At 47.2% G+C, this 10,331-nt stretch overlaps 1 protein-coding gene across 2 annotated transcripts; it reads right to left on the bottom strand.

Moving 5' to 3' along the window:
* Window positions 1-741: 741 nt before the first annotated feature.
* Window positions 742-8,880, bottom strand: LOC124790491 (cuticle protein 21.3). Of its 2 annotated transcripts, XM_047257789.1 has the most exons (3): window positions 8,772-8,880; window positions 1,189-1,732; window positions 742-1,143 (listed from the first exon to the last, which is right to left on the bottom strand). In XM_047257789.1, exons 1-3 carry the CDS (start codon window positions 8,781-8,783, stop codon window positions 950-952), a joined length of 750 nt encoding a protein of 249 aa, XP_047113745.1. In that variant the 5' UTR covers window positions 8,784-8,880; the 3' UTR covers window positions 742-949. The 2 variants fall into 2 exon arrangements, with proteins under 2 accessions (XP_047113745.1, XP_047113744.1); XM_047257788.1 differs by having other exon boundaries at window positions 742-1,732.
* Between the last annotated feature and the right edge of the window lie 1,451 nt (window positions 8,881-10,331).

Here is a 10,331-nt window from a genome sequence, read left to right as displayed (position 1 = left end):
CTTCTCAGGTAGAAATAAAAAGTACATGTTTGAGCGTTTTTGGAAATTCAAGCCCTAAGGGGATGAAATAGGGGATGAAACTTCTTTATGCAAATTAAAACATTTTTATAGTTAAATCTATGAATACTTCTATTTGAGTTCTCGATTACAAATAAAAAAGTATGTGTTGGGGACGAAAATTTCAATAGAAATGTTACTAGAATACAAGAGACAGGGATAACAAAAGACCCAGACTCCAGCTACCAGAATCGCTTTTTGCTCAGAAGTACATTCGGAAAAAGACATGCTTCCATGGCCTTAATTAGAATGGAAAGTTTAGAAGGTGTTGCAATTTGCGAATTGGATGAAAGAAAGTTGTTTAACTATGACCGGGACAAATCGGCTTTGTCACAGATGCATAGAAAAAGAAATGGTCTTTACTATATTAATTTTTCAGTAGCCTAATATATGTTTATAAAATTAATTTTGTCGTAATTACTATGCAAAGGCGGCGAAGCAGTGGGCACCAAGCTACTACTCCATAGAGGTATGGAAGTATATATTATGGCTTAAAATGGACGATTTTGTTGCTGGTGACTTGGAATTTGTCTTATTAACATTAGTTTCCGGATATTTGCTCTGTACACGTCCAAAATTAAGACCTATTATTTATAATTTACTGAAATTTTTATGTATGAATTTAAAATTACTAATTGAAATTGAGATTGTGAGAGGTGAAAATATAAAAAAATAAATAAGCAATTTATTATGACGAGAAAAGTTTTTGTTTATTCGATGTATAAATTACAGTATGGTCCACAAGTTTGTTTCACGGCACTTTCGCAAAAGGAAAGCATGATAGATAGAATATTCGCCAGTGACGAAGTTTTCGCCCACCGGTGAAAAGGTGTACGGTTGTACGTCAGAAGAGGGGTTGAAAGTGTGAAGAAGAGGATGGAGGACAGGAAATTTAGAAGTGGTAGGCTGTGCCCAGGCCGGCGAAGGTAACGTGACCGGGGGCAGCGGCGAGGACGGCGGGGGCAGCGGCGTAGGCGGGGGCGGCGTAGGCGCGGGCTCCGTAGGCCAGAGCGGGGGCGGCGTAGGCGGTGCGGTAGGCACCACCGTAGGCCAGAGCGGGGGCGGCGACAGCGGCACGGTAGGCACCACCGTAGGCCAGAGCGGGGCCGGCGACAGCGGCACGGTAGGCACCACCGTAGGCCAGAGCGGGGGCGGCGACAGCGGCACGGTAGGCACCGCCGTAGGCGAGGCCGCGGCCGTAGGCAAGAGCGGGGGCGGCGTAGGCGCGGGCGCCGTAGGCCAGGGCGGGGGCGGCGGCGATGGCGGGGGCAGCGGCGATGGCGGGGGCGGCGTAAGCGCGGGCGCCGTAGGCCAGGGCGGGGGCGGCGGCGATGGCGGGGGCGGCGCGGACTACTCCGTAGGCACCGGCACCGTGCAGGGAGGCGCCGTAGGAGGCACCGGCAGCGCCGTAGGCCAGGCCGGCGGGGGCGGGCAGGGCGCCGTAGCCCAGCGAGCCGAAGTCGTTGCTGACGCGCGAGTTGCTGATGCGCACGCTGGAGGTGGGGCTGTCCACGGCCTTGGAGAACTGGCTGATGGTGTTGAGGCCGCCAAAGCCCTTCGAGGTGCTCTCGAGGGTCGCTCCGACGGCGCCGAAGTCGGCGGTGTTGGTGTAGGTGGAGTACGCAGCTGGGCCGCCGGCGTGGGCCACGGCCAGCAGAGCTGCCAGGAGAGCGACCTGCGGGGACAGGTGGATCGTCAGATTTCATCGCGAGCGGTCTCACACGTCCAGTTCCTAAACGGGTCTGCATTAATTTCAAATTCTCGGGAAGCTAGGCATCTGAGGGAAGGAAGGCTTTCACGACCGGATGCTTCACCTGCTGAGAATTTTTCCGGGTTGTATGGCCGTGGTCCACGGAACTCTTCAGTCCCTGACGTTTCGTCCAAGGGTACGTTGGACACCTTCGGAGGTGCTCCTGGTTGTGCTGAGTCTTGTCGACAGTCGGCAGGAGCACCTCCGAAGATGTCCAACGTACCCTTGGACGAAGCGTCGGGGACTGAAGAGTTCTCGGCCATACAACCCCGAAAAATTCTCAGCATCTGACGGAAGGATTCATGTACGGAGAGTTTTAAGGTTAGACGGAGCCAGAAACTGTTCAGTCGCCACATCAGTGATGAAAATGTAATGAAATTTGGTATGGATAGGGCCTCCCGTCGGGTAGACTGGTCGCTTGGTACAAGTCTTCTTAGCTGACGCCACTTCGCCGACTTGCATGTCTATGAGGACGATATTATGATGAAGGCAACACTGGCCCTCTTTGTGCATGATATACAACAGGCTCTAGATGCCGGCTCCCAGGTTGCTGCCATATTTCTCGAGTTTCGAAAAGCGTTCGACTCAGTTCCGCACTGTCGCTCGCTCGAAAAAGTGCACGCTTACGGTCTATCCGATGACATATGCGGTTTGATAGAAATTTTTCTAACAGACAGAGAGCAGTATGTCGTCCTGAACGGGTGACTTCAACAGAAACAAGCATAACATCATGCGTGCTCCAGGGCAGCGTAATAGGTCCGCTGCTTTTCACGATTTACATGAACGATCTGGTTGATGGTATAGACAGCGGCCTTAGACTGTTTGCCGATGATGCTGTAGTCTACAGGAAAGTAGTATCACACGAAAGTTGTGAACAAATCAATGAGGATTTGCAGAAAATAAATGCACGGTGTAATGACTGGAAGTAATCTGTTCAAAATGGTTCAGACCGCTATGGGACTTAACATCTGAGGTCATCAGCCCCCTAGAACTTAGAACTACTTAAACCTAACTAACCTAAGGACATCACACACATCCAAGCCCGAGGCAGGATTCGAACCTGCGACCGTAGCAGTCGCGCGGTTCCGGACCGAAGCTCCTAGAACCGCTCGGCCATCAGTAAGTGTAACCAGCTGCGTATAACAAGGCGAAAATCCCCATTAACGTACGAGTGCAAAATAAATGCTGTCTTTTGAAGCGGTAACATCCATCAAGAACCGAGGTATGACTATTCAAAATGATCTCAAATGGAATGTTTAGATTACACAAGTAACGGGTTAGGCGAACTCTAGATTGCGGTTCATTGGTAGAATCCTGAAGCGATGCAGTCTTTCAACAAAGGAAATTACTTACAATGCGTTAGTTCGTCCAGTCTTAGAGTATTGATCGTCTATATGGGACCCTTACCCGTTTGGTATGATTCAAGAGATTGAGAAGGTCCAAAGAAGAGCGGCAAGATTCGTGACTGGTACATTTAGCCATAGCGAGAGCGTTACAAATCTCACAGAAAGTGTGAAGTGGAACACACGGCAGGGGTTGATGTAGAGCGTATATTATTATCACCAATTTTCAAATCGCGCAATGAACACCATTCAAATATAAGGGAAATTAGAGCCCGTACTAACGCGTTCAGACAGTCGTTTTGCCTTCGCGTCTCGGGCATGGATCTGTGTGATGTCTTTACTTTAGTTAGGTTTAAGTAGTTCTAAGTCTAGGGGACCTCAGATGTTAAGTCCCATAGTGCTTAGAGCCATTTGAACCATTTCTTCTTCCATTTCAAGGCGTGGACTGGCCAGTACCGAAAGCAAAGGAATTTTAGAAAACTGTTGCCTCTGTCTTTTCATTGGCCGTTTACCAATTTGGTTCAAATGTCATGCTTGCTATGTCCGTGGTTCAGTTGGCATCATTTTGATGTGGGCATACCATTGTTTTTATTAGCATCTACTCCCCTCTGTCGGTGTTCTTTTTACGTCAAGTTGACTTATACCTTCAATCCGCACTCTCTCGCATAGCGTTAGTCCAAAAGAGACGTCGGAAGCTTCATCTCGACTTCTGTGTCTCCTCGTTCATGTCCATTTCTTAGGATCCAGTTTTAACTATAATTTTCTTACATTACAGCAGGCTCAGCTACCACATTGTAGCGAAACTAATGAATTTTTAAATTATTTTTCTGTCGTAGCATATATACTAAAGCGTCGTTGCCATTTGTTATTGTGGAACGCCCAAGCTGTAAAATAATGGATGGTGTAGAAAAATGTAGCTATCTGAGGGAAGGGACCCCATAAGAGCGAGTCTGAAGTTGTAAGCTAAATTATTTCTGATAGTTCTGACAATGGAGTACATGTGGCCGTAATGTTGCTAAGACAGTAGGGTAGGCAGCTTTCAAGACCGTAAGAAGAAGAAGAAAAATGCATAGAACGTGGGCTCCAAAATGCATTCCTTACGCGCTGTGACTGCTTGTTCATCTCGATACTGTGAAACAAATATCCTCTATTGCAAGATATTTGGTTTCCATATTTTAGGAGGAGGCAGTACGGACCAAAGCAAGGAACATATCTAGTAAATATGGTCTCTTATATGAATGCGTATAACTGATTCGCCTTGTTGGGCAACTAATCCACCACATTCAGTGCTGACCACAATTACGTCCGACCTTCTGAAGGAATCTCAAAGGAGAGAGCGTGGAGGACACGGATAGGGACAGGGGATAGGTGGGGCTAGGTGCGAATGTGGGTCGGCCGAGATGCGTGCCAAGACAGAGCGCGTAATGGTGACAAACACTGTGTCCGAGTAGGGCAGTGCTTTACGCAACTGCCTCGTAAGCAGGCGCTCCCGAGTTCGAATGCCGGTCCGTCACACATTTTCACTCGTCGCCGCTGATGCTACTCCAAGTCTTGATGCAGCTGATATCAATACTTCCTTCCCTTTCCTTTCTCCCCTCCTCCACCTTCAATTTACCAAATATGGTCTCAAAAATGCACACCTTATGAGCTATGCGCACTTGTTGACTAGAAGAGGTCTGTCGCAAAGTATCAAGACGAACAAGCGCTCAGAGTCCTTAAGGTACGCATTTTAGAGCCCACGTTTACTACATTTTCCTTATTTTGGTTCACACTACCACCTCTGAAATGTGTCTACCAAAAAACGGCTTTGAGCACTATGGGACTTAACATCTATGGTCATCAGTCCTCTAGAACTTAGAACTACTTAAACCTAATTAACCTAAGGACGTCACACAACACCCAGTCATCACGAGGCAGAGAAAATCCCTGACCCCGCCGGGAATCGAACCTGGGAACCCGGGCGTGGGAAGCGAGAACGCTACCGCACGACCACGAGCTGCGGACAAAGGTGCCTACCATACAGCCTTAGCAACAACAGTACTGGTAAATGTGTTCCACTATCAGAGGTGTCAGAACGATTTTCGCTTATAACTTTCCGGACTAGGATCCCTTACCTCAAATATACATTTACCCTACTCCATCGTCAATGGAAGTTTGTGATATTATCGCGGAATTGTCCCGTATAGCGATAGCGTAATAAGTAGATCTACTACTCTCATTCTGAAGCATGGGCGTATTCATATCCCAGCTGTATTTTGCCCTTGATACAGACGTGCAGCTAAGCTAACCCGCTCGTATGGCGTAACACGCAGCGCCCTAGCTTGCAGGACAGGTAGTTGAGACAGACCTGGACTGAAATCGCGTGGCGGATTTACGATCGTGGTTGGTACACCGACCAGCATTAGTGCGGTTTTTAGGCGGGTTATAACATTCTCGTAGGAATATGCTGTGCTGGCCCCCGTTCCCGCCTAAGAAAATACGCCACAGAAGCAGTAAAAACAAGATCACACTGAACCAAGTTTACACAATCCACAGCTAGGTAGCGCACGTGAATTCCCTCCATTATGTTACTAACAACTACGGTGGCAGAAAGGACGTCTATAAATCTGTCAAATCTCGAATGGATACTAGACGGCATTAACGCTGAGAAGAAGAAGAAGAAGAAGAAGAAGAAACACAGGCCCGTTCTTTGCGTTAATTTCTTGTATGCAGTTCCTGTGTCTTAACAGCTATCAGAAATCAGTTCCAGGAAGGAGGACGGCTGAGAATTAAGAGTCTCGTCGACGTCTAGCTCACCAGAGAAGGAGTGTAACGTCTGACAAAACAGGTGCAGGGAAAGATTTGAACCGTGTCCTTTTCAAAGAAATTGTTCCGGTATTTGCCTTAATAGAATAAGAGAAAACATGGAAAATCTAATAGTTATATGTATGCACTGTGATTGTACATCGCATATTTCTTTGACATCTTCGCAAGTCCCATTTTCGACTTTGTTACGTTGATCTGAAAATGGATATGGGCCCGAAGCTAGTCACCGAATGAAAAATAAAATATTCGCAACTATGACTGGTTTTCCATTGTATTTATTAACAGACGTTGCTGACCCAAGTTACTACAGCATGCTGGAAGTTCGTAAATGGAAAATGGAAATGTGGTTCGTAGGATTTCAACTTCTTCTTCCGAATGAGCAAATAGTGTCTCTGTTCAAATGATTCAAATGACTCTCAGCACTATGGGACTTAACATCGGAGGTCATCAGTCCCTTAGAACTACTTAAACCTAACTAACCTGAGGACATCACACACATCCATGCCCGAGGCAGGATTAGAACCTTCGACCGTAGCAGTCGCGCGGCTCCGGACTGAAGCGCCTAGAACCGCTCGGCCACCGTGGCCGGCAGTGTCTCTGTCACTGTACCATCTACCTGTGTATAGTTAAGTTCTGTTCAATAGTTATTCAAATCTAAGTTCAACTTCCTTAAGCTTTTGTACTACCCTGCAAGTTTTTCCATTGACCGAATGTTGTTGCAGAGCTTCTCATTCTTCATTCGAATCAAACAAATACGTGATTCGCAGCCTGATGACAATTGTGATTTTTGTTCCATGATTGACCGTGTACTCCTCAGTCATCGGAACGAAAATCTGCTAAAAGCATGCACCATCTTTCGTTACGGTGAGCAAATCGTAAATCGTAAAGTGTTCTACCATTGGACCGAGTAATCTTCTGACTATTTGTTTTTGGTAGTATCACTAGCAAAATAGCTAAAACGAACTTCTAAAAACTTTCTAAACTGCACTGTCGATTTCCTATAGCGCTTCTAACGGACTGGTTACTACGGATCAGAACGCATAGTCGAGAGGAAAACGTATCTCTGTAGAGTGGACTTGAACCAACGCACCTCCTGTTATTTCATATTCTAGTAGATCAGTCTTTTCTGGCTCATGCTTACCAACTATCCAGGTGTTATGTGAAGCCTACATGGTTCATTAGTAAAGGCCACAGTTCGGTTCTTCCCATTTTGAACGACTGCTGAGGAAAACATCTAACGAAGGAGTTAATTGCCCAACTTGTTAAACACATTTTTCATATCAATCAGTTAGGGAGCTGAACAATACTCATTTTTTTATATGTAAAAATCACGAATCCATTCCTGATTAATTTAGTGACAGTGCTAGGGATATCTATAGAGAAATTCGATACTGTTTTCTCAGCAGCAACAGCTATTTGAGTGGTACCACTCGTGCGATAGCGTATTAACTCTATTAGTAACTGCATTGTGTAGTTCCTCCATTATCGCTTTCAGTCAACGGGACCAGTCGAATAAAAACAGTTAATCCTAATGTCAAGCGGATTATCACAAATACGATGTTTCGCCACTGGAACTGAAGAAATATGCTGGATATCAGTGTCTAACACATAGGCACTATAGCCCTAATTTTTTTTGTGATCGGGACGCAGAAAAAACTATACAAAGAATAACGTGTTTTCCACACTGTTAGATACTCTGAGAGACAATAGTCTACTTCAGATGAATGAATTCGGGAAGTTTCACAATACTCCGTTCCCGTTTGCTTGCTGCAGTTACGAAGCCTTTCCATGACAACCCAACTGAAAGATGTCGTGTTCTTTTCTTCACAGGGAGTTGACGTCGGTGACAGGAAACGCTGACGACTCACCTTTTAAGGAAACGTTCGTAGAACGGTAGTGTGTAAATCGTGTTGGTCCTTACAAATGACTCAAATGGCTCTGACCACTATGAAACTTAACATCTGAGTTCATCAGTCAGAACCACTTAAACCTAACTAACCTAAGGAAATCACACACATCCATGCCCGAGGTAGGATTCGAACCTGTGACCGTAGCAGCAGCGCCGTTCGGGACTGAAGCGCCTAGAACCGCTCGTTCACAGCGGCCGGCTTGGTCCTTACAGCAAAAGCAATGTATGAGATTCGAACTATGAATCCCAGGTCACCATACAGAGGGAGATGGAGCACTGGAGAAAGAAAATGGACTGGTATTCGCTAGGACGGTGGTTGAAAAGTCCAGACATCCTAATTTAGGTTTCCCGCTAAGTCCGTAAATAGCTGATGGTGAACGCCTGCATGGTTCATTTGAAAGGGTACGACCGATTTTCTTTTCCCAGCCTTATCATTCCGAGCTCAGTCTCAGATGATCGAGTCGTCGACGAAGCATTAAACCCTAACCCCCACAGCCTCGTCATCAAGAGTGTTTACAAAAAAGGGAAAAATCTCTGTTCGTTTGATATGAACCAACTCAGCAGAAATGTGCAAGGACCATTTAGACACCAATTCACTGTGTATCTGTAGTGGAAACGCATAAAAGAACTCCGCATTAATGAGTAAGACCTAGGGTAATGTACGCTTGTGTGGCATACATCGCTGACAGGTAGAGGCAGAAGGATTACAGCTTGATGAAAGACTAATTTTTCAAGGCTCATTGGAACTAGGGCTCTCTGTTTCACGCCTAGTATTTGGAATATCCAGGTACTCCATATTAGAACCTATAGGAAAACAATGAATGTCCTAGCGCAGTCGAGCAGAGAATCGTGCAGCTGGAAACAGTTGACTACGCGGGCTGTAGCACAGTGGTGGTCACGTACGTACCTTGAAAGCCATGTTGTTGGTGTTGGTTGTGGTTGTCTTGGAACTGAACGGACCAGAGTGCTGACCGGGAGGGCTCCGCGCCGTTTTATACCGCGGGCCCGGCGGTGGGCGTGGCTTGGTGGGGCGGCGTCCGGTGCCGTACCCTTTCACCGCGGCCTGCGAAACGCGGCGGCCACCACCCGGACCATGGGCGGGGTGCACCCACACCTCCACACCTCCAGCTGTGGCCGCGTCCCTGGCTGGCCCGGTCCTCCTAGGACGGAACGTCCCGGCCAAGGTCGCTGGCTGCGCCTGTAGGTCAGGCGCCAGCCGGACCGGACCCAAGAGCGTCGTTTCCGAAATCTGATGATCGCCCCATTTCATTATTTCCGTTATCCGATGGAATTATCGCCAGAGAAATTCTGAAGCAGCCAGTGCCCTTTCAACGCTCTTAGTAAACGCAAATATAACTGCACTGACATCGAATGACACCAAGCATGCTGTTAACAAGAGCAGCTCATGAAGCGAAGTCACACAAGACGTGACGGCATTGACATTTCTACACCACTGGCCATTAAAATTGCTACACCAAGAAGAAATGCAGATGATAAACGGGTATTCATTGGACAAATATATTATACTACAACTGACATGTGATTACATTTTCACGAAATTTGGCTGCATAGAGCCTGAGAAATCAGTACCCAGAACAACCACCTCTGGCCGTAATAACTGCCTTGATACGCCTGGACATTGAGTCAACACAGCTTGGATGGCGTGTACAGGTACAGCTGCCCATGCAGCTTCAACACGATACCACAGTACATCAAGAGTAGTGACTGGCGTATTGTGACGAGCCAGTTGCTCGGCTACCTTTGACCAGACGTTTTCACTTGGTGGGAGATCTGGAGAATGTGCTGGCCAGGGCAGCAGTCGAACATTTTCTGTATCCAGAAAGGCCAGTATAGGACCTGCAACATGCGGTCGTGCATTATCCTGCTGAAATGTAGGGTTTCGCAGCGATCGAATGAAGGGTAGAGCTACGAGTCGTAAAACATCTGTAATGTAACGTCCAGTGTTGAAAGTGCACTCAATTGCGAACAAGAGGTGACCGAGACGTGTAACAAATGGCACCCCACACCATCACGCCGGGTGGTACGCCAGTATGGCGATGACGAATACACGCTTCCAATGTACGTTCACCGCGATGTCGCCAAAGATGGATGCGACCTACATGATGCCGTAAGCAGAACCTGGATTCATCCGAAAAAATGACGTTTCGCCATTCGTGAACCCAGGTTCGTCGTTGAGTACACCATCGCAGGCGCTACTGTCTGTGATGCAGCGTCAAGGGTAACCGCAGCCATGGTCTCCGAGCTGATAAATCACGCTGCTCCAAACGTCGTCCAACTGTTCGTGCAGATGGTTGTTGTCTTGCAAACGTCCCCATCTGTGGATTCACGGATCGAGACATGGCTGCACGATCCGTTACAGCCATGCAGATAAGATGCCTGTCATCTCGACTGCTAGTGATACGAGGCTGTTGGTATCCAGCACGCCGTTCCGTATTACCCTCCTGAA

The sequence above is a fragment of the Schistocerca piceifrons genome, chromosome 1 (assembly GCF_021461385.2).
Source record: "Schistocerca piceifrons isolate TAMUIC-IGC-003096 chromosome 1, iqSchPice1.1, whole genome shotgun sequence".
In the NCBI taxonomy this organism is placed as follows: domain Eukaryota; kingdom Metazoa; phylum Arthropoda; class Insecta; order Orthoptera; family Acrididae; genus Schistocerca; species Schistocerca piceifrons.
The sequence above is the reverse complement of the archived record's forward strand: the minus strand, read 5'-3'. Positions and strand labels throughout refer to the sequence as shown.